This window comes from Chenopodium album, chromosome 5 (assembly GCF_948465745.1).
Source record: "Chenopodium album chromosome 5, dcCheAlbu1.1, whole genome shotgun sequence".
Lineage (NCBI taxonomy): Eukaryota > Viridiplantae > Streptophyta > Magnoliopsida > Caryophyllales > Amaranthaceae > Chenopodium > Chenopodium album.
The window spans coordinates 53,258,135-53,270,553 of record NC_137838.1 but is presented as its reverse complement, the minus strand read 5'-3'; the positions used below and the strand labels follow the sequence as shown (position 1 = coordinate 53,270,553).

The window sequence follows — 12,419 nt, the reverse complement described above, 5'->3', positions numbered from 1 at the left end:
GCCCTGCAACGCGCCCCATACTTGTCCTGCTTCCGCTGAGCCGCCGCAGACACAACTCGACTAGGAACGAAGTCAGACAACCCTGATTGTGTCAAAGGTGAAGACCCCGTCAAGTCAACACATACATCAAGGCCTCTATCCCAGGAATAAAGCAACACATCTGCTGGTCGTAGAGCCCCGTCGTTTCCTCCAGTCAGCCCAACGTTAACCTCCTTACGAGCAGAAATCCCAGATCGAAAACAAATATCAATAAGGGTATCACGAACAACATTGTGCCGATGTTTAATACCCACAATCCCAGCACAAGATACTGCATGATCCCCATAAATATCCCCCTCAAAAACCCTTGAGCAAGCTGAACACGGTGTTGAAACGGAGAACAAAGGAACACCCAACCTGTAGCAAAGAACACTACGGTAGGTCTTACCATTCATAGTCTGACCCAAACCCGATATCGGGACCGTCCGCAACTAGGCCGAAGAGTGAACCCCCTGCTGGGACTTCCATAAGGCTACCTGACACAGAGTTAAGGAGAAAGTGGAATCCGCAGATGCAGTGACCTTCCTGAAATATATATCTGCCAACTTTTTCATGAGTCTGGGGGCAGCGATCTCACTAGGGTTACCTATAAGGTCAGTCTCCACAACCCTGTTAAAAAGACTAAGAGCACCATCGAAGGTCGGTCCAGGACCAACAATACCAGAATTACGAAGAAGCGTAGCCTGAAGACCAGAAGACTGCAGATGCGATGCAAGGAAAGCATAATGTCGAACATCACCTGCCAAATAGACACCCAAACCACCATAAGAAAAAGGTAAGGTGGCAAGTCGCCATTGCCAATCACCAAAACCAGGCCCCGAAGCTGTTACAATGCGCTCCAAAGAAGCCTGAAGGGCCATGTCAAAAGAAACCTGTGCTGTTTCAAAAAGACGAGGCGGACAAGTGCGCATAGCAAAGTAGAGTTTTGAAACCCCAGTACACGCACGAAGAAGCAACAACTCGCATTGGGGATCATCGAGCTTAGCAACAGCATCCATAAGCACAACGGTCTTCGACACTCTCTGTGAAACAAGCTCACCACAAAAAGAGGAATCAGCACTGACAGGACCACCCAGTAATTTAACACCATGCATAGGGCGTCCAATGTCCGGAGGAAAGACACCGACGAGACGGCTACGAGGGTCCTCCGAGGGCCAGAATACTTCGGTTTTCTCAACATTGACATGGAGTCCGAGACGAGGTCCCTCCGCCAAAATCAACTCCAAAACCTTTCCTACCACTAAGGTGTCACCAATAATGGTCCCGTCATCTAAATACCAAGCTTGCAAACATAAGTCAAAAGAATCCCTGATTTGGCACACTAACAGATGAAGAACCAAAGCAAAAAGCAAAGGGCCTAGAGGATCACCCTGTTGCACTCCCTGACATGACCATAAGGTATGCTCCCCGTAAAATAGTCTGGCTGGAGTAGAGTAACAGAATTCAACCCATCGCGAAAGAGCTGGACACCGGAGACGAACCTCACGCAACATAGCCGAACGGTCTACCAAATTAAAAGCATTCTTAAAACCCACCAACAACATAGAGAGACCAATATCACAACCACGCGCCTCAACCAAACGATTAACAGCATGAAGAATAGCCTCACCACCTGCCGGCACCCCAACACCAAACTGAAGACCTCCTAGATAGCTTCCCAGACGCGGACCAATTAAAGCAGCCCCAACCTTTGAAACTAGACGCCTCCAAACTGTACCCACATCAATAGGCCGAATACCACCTCCAGCCTTAACAAGTGGCGTGAGAGGAGCACTAGCAATATACTCTCCCAACTCAGCAGGACATTTCCCAGCGAGAAAAAGATTAACCACCTGCGTAATAGAGCCTACCAACTCATCTGATATAGCAACTAACTACAGCACCACTCAAACAATCCATAAGGTGCTGAGCACGCAGGCCGTCCCTACCGCATGACGTACCTCGCGGAAAACCCCTAATCTGATCCAAAACAACAGCAGGAGTAGCAATAAGAGGGCCCCTTTGAGAACCCAAGAGAAACCCAAGCGACACTTAGGAGGAATAGATTTAACCGAACGAAACCGCTTAGATAGCAAACAATCAAGAAGAGCAACATCAAAAGCAAAATGAGGCTCACTAGGCACCCTAGGAACAGGATCAGATACAGCAAGACCCCGCGGTTTAGGAAAACCATAAAGAACAAACGGAACAACACCATCACCAGAATCAGGAGGGGCCACGAAGTTATCAGAACCAGTACCATGCCGACACTTCGTACGAAGAGAATGTGTCTTGAAACACTCCCCACAAAGCCAAATGCCCATACGACGAAAAGTTGACTCCGCTTCTAAGAAAAGCGCCGAATTAGAAGTAAGAGAGATTCGGGTCAAATCCCGCGCATTCGCACAACAATGGCAGTCACGGAGATGAGTGATCAAAGAAGTTTTAGTAAGCCCATTACCCCTACCATCTTGACACCCATTAAGACCCACGAACGGGCAATGAAAGAGAACACTAGGAGGCATAACAACCACCACGCAAACTGCACAAAAAAAACGTCCCAAAATTGCAGCAAAGCAGCACCCAAAGTGACCAGAAACTTGCACCCAAAACGCACCCAAAACAGCACCCAAACTGACCAGGAAAGCACACCAAAAATGCACCAGAAACTGCAGCAAATAGACGATATAATTGCCAGAAACACGCTAGAAAACTGACCTTAAACACGCTAGAAAATCCACTAGAAACAGGCCGAAAACTCAACCCAAGAGCTGCCGCCAGAAACTGACCTGAAATTCGCCAGAAAATGCACTAGAAACTGACCTTAAACACGCCAGAAACTGCACCAGAAACACTAGGGGTGAGCAAACCGGGTACCCGGTCAAAATTTTAGGACCCGGACTTGGAATTGGTTGGAACCGGGTCCTAAAATTCGGAACCGGAATTGGAATTGGTTTAACCGGGTCCTAAATTTTAAGAATTGGAATTGGAATTACCGGGTACCGGTTCCGGTTCCGGGTACCCACTTATGTATGTAATTGTTAAAATATAATACAAATTATAATTCTTATTTTAGTTAGTATCATTATTAGTGTTTAATACTTATATTTATATATGCATTAAGCTATTTATATTCATGTTAGGTATTAATAATACTTTTTTTATTGTACGAATTAGATACATTTAACATATTTTTATTATTTAAAATTTATTTAGTTTAGGATATATTGGATAACCGGGTACCCAACCGGTTCCGGGTCCAAAAAGTTGAGAATTGGAATTGGAATTGGTTATAACCGGGTCCTTAATTTATTACCCGGAATTGGAACCACCGGGTCCAATCTCGGTTCCGGACCCGCCGGTTCCTAACCGGTTCCGGTTCCAATTCCGGGTACCCGGAATTTTTGCTCACCCCTAAGAAACACAACCCAATACAGACGCAGAAACAACCTTAATTTCGCCTCAAAAACAACTAGAATTTAGCCTGAAAACCACCTTGAAAACAGCACGCAAATAACCCCAAAAACCTGCCTCATAAATACCGGGAAATAACCCCAAAAACGCTCACCAGAAACAAGCCTGAAACGCTAGCAAATTACCGCCTGAAACACGACCAGAAAAACGCCCAGAAACTGCCAAAAAACGACCTGAAACACGACCAGAAACACGCCCAGAAACTGCCAGAAACATGATCAGAAACTGACCAGAAATCGTCTGCCAACTGCACCAAAACAACCCCTAATACTGCCTTAAAAACCGCCGGAGGAAAACACCTTACAACCACTTTAATTCCGCCTGAAAACCACCGCGAAAAGCACCTTAGAATGGCACCCAAAAGCATCCAGAAACAGTCTGAATAGCCACTGAAAAACAGCCCACAAACAACCAACGAAACTCGCTGTAACTTCGCCGGAAAATGCTTGCTAAACGCCAGAAATTGACGGACACAAAACTTGACACCTTGCCGGTGATCTTGCCGGAAAAAAGACGTGGAAAATCGGAAAAGCCTAAACCTACCCAACCCTAATCGCCTAAAAATTATTATTATTATTATTATTATTATTATTATTATTATTATTATTATTATCATTATTATTATTTATTATTATTATTATTATTATTATTATTATTATTATTATTATTATTATTATTATTATTATTATTATTATTATTATTATTATTATGATTGTTATTGTTATTATAATTTTATGATGATGATTTATTATCATGATGATTATTTTGTTGCTTGATATTATATTTATTGTTATTGCTTGATCACGCCTTTTTTGCATGTTTAAAGGAAATTTGTACTTGTAATCACGCTTAATAAGATAATTAATAAGATAATTTGATTATAATTCAAGTGATCGCCAATGATAGTTTGTTTGTGCATTAATATTCAACCAACATAGATAAACAGGTTTAGGGTAAACCTATTGATTGCATGTTAGTCAGAAAGCGCACATGAATACGGGAAGTATAAAGTAGAGGCCTATTATTAAGGCAGGTTTAATCTCTTTTAGATTGGATTTGTACCTTCATCCTCGAACTTTTAGTCTTGGTTCCAGACCTATTGGAGTTAACGATCTCCTGGATCGTTAAGGGGTGTAACCTTCACCCTGTTACAAGTTCCTAAAACTTGTTGGCGACTCTTTTGCTCTAGCTTCCTTCCATATGGGTTTTCGATAAGTGAGAAAAACTAAAGCATAAAAATATAAAGATTTCAAAAGTAAGGTTGTACACCTTGGGGGCTTATCTAGGGTCTTGAGCCTTTATCCCTTTCTTCTATAACCTTTAGCCTAACCACGTTACAACCCTCAAAAGACCTCTTTGAGGTATACACACACTTGTGCGACGTTCGGCTAGAGCTACGTTCAGCCTAATTCTTGACGGATACGTAGGCAACCTCACATTTGGGTGTGGCCGTAATAAAAATGCATTCACATTCATATTCACACATCATGATCATATCATGGGATCTCCTATGCTCATCCCTATCTACTTAGAGCTAGACTTGGGGGCTTGATCCTTACATCATTAGCTTACCTAGCCTAAGAGTGACCATTATTTGACTCTTCTAAAAATAATATCCTTCCACACACTTAGCCTTTGCGGCCTAACCATAGTGTCACTTTCACACACTGCATAGATACATGACCAAATATACTTCCCTTAAGAACCCTTTATTTGTCATGAAATCTTAACACAACACTGAAGCATGCTTTGTCATATCAACATCAACCATCATTGCATCACGAAGTATGGAGTACTTAGCCTCCGCGCCTAAGTTACCTAAATACTTTCATTATCAACTAGAATAGTCTAAGATGTTACAATCCTTGTACTGTGAGAGACAGCATCAACCGCATATACTTGGCTAAGTTCATTCAACATGCACCTTCAAAAATTTCGCTTCTTTCTTTTTTCACGTCTTTCTTTTTCGGGAGAAAGTCGGCACCCTCCATAAAAATGACGAAATTTTTTGTTTTTCTGCATTTCAAGTCATGTACATATCGAGCTTCATGAGTCAACACTATGCACACACGAGTCACACAAAGCGAGACAGTCAATCACAATGAGTCAAGTTTATACCTTGAGTCATGTCAAGTCAATGAGTCAAGCAACATTAAGTCTTAGGTCAACCTTAAATAAAGATGAGCAAAGTCCTATAGTACAAAATATAAATGCAGGTACATTCTAGTGAGCAAGAATATTCCCGGATTTTTTTGAAAAGCCGCGAATGAAAATCCGACTCCAGCGTCAGACGACAAGGCTGTCGCCTGGCGACAGGCGATAACACGACGACAATATGTTCTGGCGAGTGCCGGTGCAGTGACGAGATGCGTGGTCCTATCTTGGATTTACGGACCTCATACAACAATTTCGGGTTCCTTGGTACGCCAGTTAGCCCCAATAAGCAAATTTACATGATTAGTAGTCGGCTTGATTACTCGCAGTAAGTGATTGATTTGACGACGATCGTCTCACTAAGCTTAAGCACCTAAGCATTGGCTCATTACAAGCATCAAAACATCGGTTCAAAAGCAAGCACTTATACGACAATTTTTCCAAGATTGGATTGTCATCCCCAACTGACAATATTTCCAAATATGGATTGTCGCGCATCTTCTTTAACGACAATTTTTCCAAGATTGGATTGTCATCTCTGAAAAAGTTTTCAAGCGTGGATTGTCGTGCTCCTTATTTGTTTGGCAATTTTTTCCAAGCTCGGATTGTCATATCTGGCAAGTTTTCCAAGATTGGATTGTCATACACCCAATTCCCTATGGCAAAATTTCCCAAAGGATTGTCGCAGGTCTCTACTCATCATAAATTTCGGCAAAGGTTCCTCAACGTGGATTGTCATTCATTTCAATAAGTGTCAAATTTTCCAGAAGTGGATTGTCGGTCAACTCTTTTTTGCAAATGTTCCAAGACGCGGATTGTCAATTGGGGCAATAATTTCTTAAAAGGATTGTCGCATAGCATTGGCAAATTTCCAAGTTGGATTGCTTTCAAGAGTTATATTCCAAGATGAGGATTGTCGATCATAGCAAAGTTCTTATGACAGATTGTTACGAAGCATTGACAACTTTTCCCAAAATTGGATTTTGGCAAATTTTCCGAGATACGGATTATCGCTTCATCGTGGCAACATTTCCAAGGATGGATTGTTACGTGGCATTGACAACTTTCCCCAAATCGGATTGTCATGCATCATACAAGAGTTATGTTGGCAACTATTCCCAAAACATCAACAACAAAATTCAAGCAGCATTAAGGATCAGCAAGCAGTGGTCTTTCGGTAATTCTCTTTAGAGTATTATTGCAACAGATGAGGATGGCTTCAGGCAAAGCAATCTTCGATCGATTCCCTGGCTTGCGGAAGATAGTCACAAGGAGATAGAAGGTCGTTTCAAGCGAAGCAATCTTCGATATTATTCTCTGGTTTGCATAAGACTATCACAGCGGAAAATGGAGGCAGTTACAAGCGTAGCAGTCTTCGGGCGGTATCCTCTAGCTTGAGGAAGATCGTCAAATAAAACGGAAATCTCTTTTCTCAGAGACGCGTGGACATATTAAAAAGAAGCTCTTTGTTCAGAGACATGTGAACATATCCAAAAAAGCTCTATTGTTCAGAGACGAGTGAACATCAGCAACATCAAGATGACATTCCATAGCTTATGGAAGGTTATCAAAACAACAAATGCAGCGACAGATTGGTTATCTCCAGAGACGTGTGCTTGACGGTGTAAGATATAAGTTTCTTAACTCTCTTATATATTTTAACTAACGGTAGTTTGCAGTTATTGGCGTTACAAGAGTGATTTAGGATCGTAGAACGTTCTGAATCATTCCCCGTCCCTATTGATACTTTGACTTTTGTTTTCAAAACTTGCGTTTCTCCAAACTCAGTCAAAGTAGGGGCTTCTGTAGACACCCAAATGTGTCTCCCCACAACCAAACCCAGTGATGAGTACCTTTCACGTCGAAATCATAATCGAATGAAGTGAAAGTGTGGAAAGTCTAGTGTTGAAGTTAGTTTTTAATTCTTTTCTTTCTCTCTGTTTTTGAAAACCTATTTTATGAAAATAGCAAATCTAGTTTAGTTTGGTCGGGCAAGGGTCCAATAATGGTGTAGTTGGATCGGGTTCAAAAAGAGCTTTCCAACGATATATCCTAAGCCTAATTCCGATGAATAATTAGGAAGTTATGGCCAAATTACTAAACTGGGCCCGGGTTGATTTTTATATGCGGCCCAATGATCTAGAGGAGGCCTATTATGATTTATCATTCCTAATGCAATTAGGATTGATTATGGTCTTCTAGAATCTTCTAGAAGGTTCTTTTAAATCCTAATGTGATTAGCATTGATAATTGAGTTTTATATGCAATTAGGATTGATTATGGCTCGGTTTGATTTTTTATATGCGGCCCAATGATCTAGAGGAGGGCCTATTATGATTTATCATTCCTAATGCAATTAGGATTGATTATGGTCTTCTAGAATCTTCTAGAAGGTTCTTTTAAATCCTAATGTGATTAGCATTGATAATTAAGTTTTATATGCAATTAGGATTGATTATGGCCCGGTTTGATTTTTTATATGCGGCCCAATGATCTAGAGGAGGGCCTATTATGATTTATCATTCCTAATGCAATTAGGATTGATTATGGTCTTCTAGAATCTTCTAGAAGGTTATTTTAAATCCTAATGTGATTAGTATTGATAATTGAGTTTTAAGAGTATTATTAGGGAAATTACAGTTTTTCCCTTCGTACGCTTAAATTTTATCAAAATATGAAAACGCGTGGGAAAACTGACTGCAGCGCCGCACTACAGGTTGTTGCCTGGCGACAGGCCTGGCGTCGCGGTGACACGTCTGTCGCCTGGCGACAGGGGCGTGTTTGGCGACAACGTCGTGTTTTATTCTTTTCGAAACTCTGATTCTTTTTTATCATAATCCGGCTGATTTTCATTATAAATAGCCTCCTAAAACCTTCGTTTTCAATCACCAACTCTCATTAAGAAATTCTTGATATACTCTCTCGCTCTCTCTTTTCTAAACTAGCCTTCTTTCAAACAAATTCCGCATTCACAAGATCTAGACACACCTAACATAATTCGAAGTTGCCTTCACCCTAGACGTGAAAGGTTTGATTTATGAGGGTTTGGTCCCAAATCTAGTCTAAACTTTCTTAATTCTCTATTTCAATTATTTAATTTAATTCTTTAATTTTTTTATTTTCCTTGAAGTTACTTACGCGTGTATTTTGTTATTAGAAAGAGATACGAGGCATCCAAGTAAGTACTTTAATTGATATTATGATATAGAAATCATGTTTATATTGTTATTTTGATTCCCAGTATCATGTTAGGATGTTTTATTGCTTCCTAGTATCATGCTTAGGATAACAACTAAAAAGTTCTAATATCAAGTATGCTTATTATGATGCTTTCTATTTTCTTTCCTAATGGCATGTTAAGTATCATGTTAGGGCTAAATATTTGATCTTGGATGCTTAGTGAAATCCTAGGGTTTGTTATTAATCTTGTTAGTATCATGCCTAGGATCTTGCTATTATTATGCTTTAACATGATTATTTTAATTATGAATATTATTATTATTATGATGATTATGATTGTTATTGTTATTATAATTTATGATGATGATTTATTATCATGATGATTATTATGTTGCTTGATATTATATTTATTGTAATTGCTTGATCACGTCTTTTTTGCATGTTTAAAGGGAATTCGTACTTGTAATAACGATTAATAAGATAATTAATAATCTTGTTTAGGGTTAATTTGATTATAATTCAAGTGATCGCCAATGATAGTTTGTTTGTGCATTAATATTCAACCAACATAGATAAACAGGTTTAGGGTAAACCTATTGATTGCATGTTAGTCAGAAAGCGCACATGAATACGGGAAGAATAAAGTAGATGCCTATTATTAGGGCAGGTTCAATCTCTTTTAGATTGGATTTGTACCTTCATCCCTGAACTTTCAGTTTTGGTTCTAGACCTATTGGAGTTAACGATCTCTTGGATCGTTAAGGGGTGTAACCTTCACCCTGTGAACGGTTTACAAGTTCCTAAAACTTGTTGGCGACTCTTTTGCTCTAGTTTCCTTCCCTTTGGACGCCACCATACTTAAGTGTATGATCACAGTGGGGTTGAAGTTTGGTGTAATGCTTGAAATATTTCCTACAATTGGCTTATGTATATCCTTTATTATCTTATATGTTTTTCTTGTTTATTATATTCTTTATACATTAACTGTCATGCGTTACAAATTTACTTTATTACAGATTTTGATTATTTCAAGTATGATGGTGATAAAGACATAAATTTATCTTTAATGGGAAGAATGGTTGAAAGTCATAAAGATGCATGTCGTTTATATAAAGCTCATTTTAGAGTAGTTGGATTTAGTGTAAGAAAAAGTACACTAAAAAGAAACAATGGTATACCATCTGATTTTTACTTTTGCTGCTCAAATGAGGGATTTACAGATGAAAAAAGAAAGAAAAAGGATAAAGAAATTATATTTGTTGGTGAAATTCCTTCAAAAATAGAAGGACAATCAGAAAAGAAGAGGAAAAAAAAGTGTCAATGATACCAGAACTGATAAAGCCAATATCAAATTCAAGGTAAAAGAAAATGGAGCACGCATATTGTGTTGTTCAACATAACACTGAACACAATCATGATTTTGTTCCATCAACAGAAAGACATCATATGAAATCTGAAAGAAATATAAAGGAAGAAATAGGAAAAGTGATTGTAAAAATTATTAAAAGTGGTATTAAGCCAATGGATATATATCAATTTTTATCAAATGAGGCTGGATCAGAAGAGGCTTTGGGACACACAAAGAGAGATCTGTTAAATTATGTGACTAGATATAAAGCAGAAATGATTGAAGGTGGAGATATGCAAAGTGTTTTGGATACACTACAAGAAAGAGCATATTCTGATTCCTCATTCTTATATCGATTGAAATTTGGTGAATGTGATCAAATTGTAAGTTATTTTTGGCGTGATTCAATGATGCTAGAAGATTACAAAGCCTTTGGTGATGTAGTTGTATTCGATACCACTTATAGGACAAATAACTATGGTTTAATCTATGCACCAATAGTTGGGGTAAACAACCATTAGAGAACAATTATGTTTGGTTGTGCATTTATCACTGATGAAACAACTGTTACCTTTGAATGGGTTCTTGAAACATTCAAAAAGTTAATGGGAGGATCAGAGCCAAATACAATATTTACAGATCAAGATCAAGCAATGAGTAATATAATTGAAAAGGTAACTATTAATATAATTAGTTGTCTTATGTATTTCTTTTTTTCTTTATTTGAATTATATTTGTACTACTTATATCAATAATTTGTTACCTTATATAAATCTATAGTTGGCTAATATGTTGTCTTTATAATAATATTTGTTGGCTTATCAATAATTTGTTAGCTTATAAGTATTTCTTGCTGACTTATATCAATAATTTATTGGCATATATATATGTACAGTTGGATGATATGTTATATTATAAGAATTTTTGTTTATATCAATTAATTTGTTAGCTTATAAGTAATTTTTGTTAGCTTATATCAATAATTTGATAATTTATAAGTATTTTCTTTTGGATTATATAAATGTACAGTTGGTTGATATGTTATCTTTGTTAGCTTAAAAGTATTTCTTTTGGCTTATATCAATGATTTATCGGGTTATATAGATGTAGAGTTGAATGATATGTTATATTATAAGAATCTTTTTTTATAAAAATAATTTGTTAGCTTATATCAATAGTTTTTGTTAGCTTATATCAATAATTTGGTAACCTATAAGTATTATTTGTTAGCTTATATAAATAATTTGTTGGGTTATATAAATCATCCTTTGTACAAAATCATTTATTTCAGGTTTTACCAAATCCAAAACACAGATTATGTTTGTGGCATCTTCAAAACAAACTTTGTTTCAAGGTTTGGTCAACTGAAAAGTAATGAAAAATTAAAAAAATATGTTTGACAAATGTTTATATGGTTGTGATGATGATAAATAATTTGATGCATTATGGACTAAAATGATTTAGAAATATGGTTTGGAAGAAAAATCTTGGTTTGACAGATTATATGATCTTAGAGAGAAATGGTGTCCTGTGTTTAGTAAGGACATATTCTGCTAGTATTTTATCATCACAAAGATCAGAGGTGACAAATAAAGTTATATCTTTCAAAGCAAACAATAAGACTTCATTTCTTGAATTCTTTCATATCTTTGAAACAATAGTCAAAAGATGGAGAAGCACTGAAAAAGAAAATAATTTCAAAAATAAAACAGAGAAGCCAAAAACAAATTGCAAATTGTTGAAACAAGCGGCTAAAGTTTACACTTTTACACTTTGAACCTTTACAAAGACTTTTTAGAAGAATATGAAACAAGTATGAGATCTTATATTCGAAATTTAACTCATGAAATAATAACTCATGAAGGTTTGAAGATGTTTGGAGTGTCAATAAATGAAGATTTTAAGGGTAGCCATCGATTTATTTACTATAAGAATTTGAAAGAATTTACATGCACCTATTTATGTTTTAATGAAACGGGAATGATATGCTATCATATATTGAGAGTAATGCATATGCATACTGTGTTTACTATTCCATCAGTATACATCAAAAAGAGATGGGCAAAATCAGCAAAATCTTCAATTTAGGAATACAGAGAAGGTACCAATTTTGTTTCTGGCAGACATATTAATTCTTTTATATGATATTTCCAATTGAATTATATGTTGTCTTATAAGAATCTTTGTTGGCTTATATAATTCATTAGTTAACTTATATGATATATCTTAAAAACTTATATAATAT

At 37.3% G+C, this 12,419-nt stretch overlaps 1 protein-coding gene across 1 annotated transcript; it reads left to right on the top strand.

Annotated features, from left to right (window-relative positions):
* The first annotated feature begins 10,194 nt into the window (after positions 1-10,194).
* LOC145632899 (protein FAR1-RELATED SEQUENCE 5-like) lies at positions 10,195-10,695 on the top strand. The gene has a single exon (XM_081685225.1). It carries the CDS (start codon positions 10,195-10,197, stop codon positions 10,693-10,695), a length of 501 nt encoding a protein of 166 aa, XP_081541351.1.
* Positions 10,696-12,419: the final 1,724 nt, after the last annotated feature.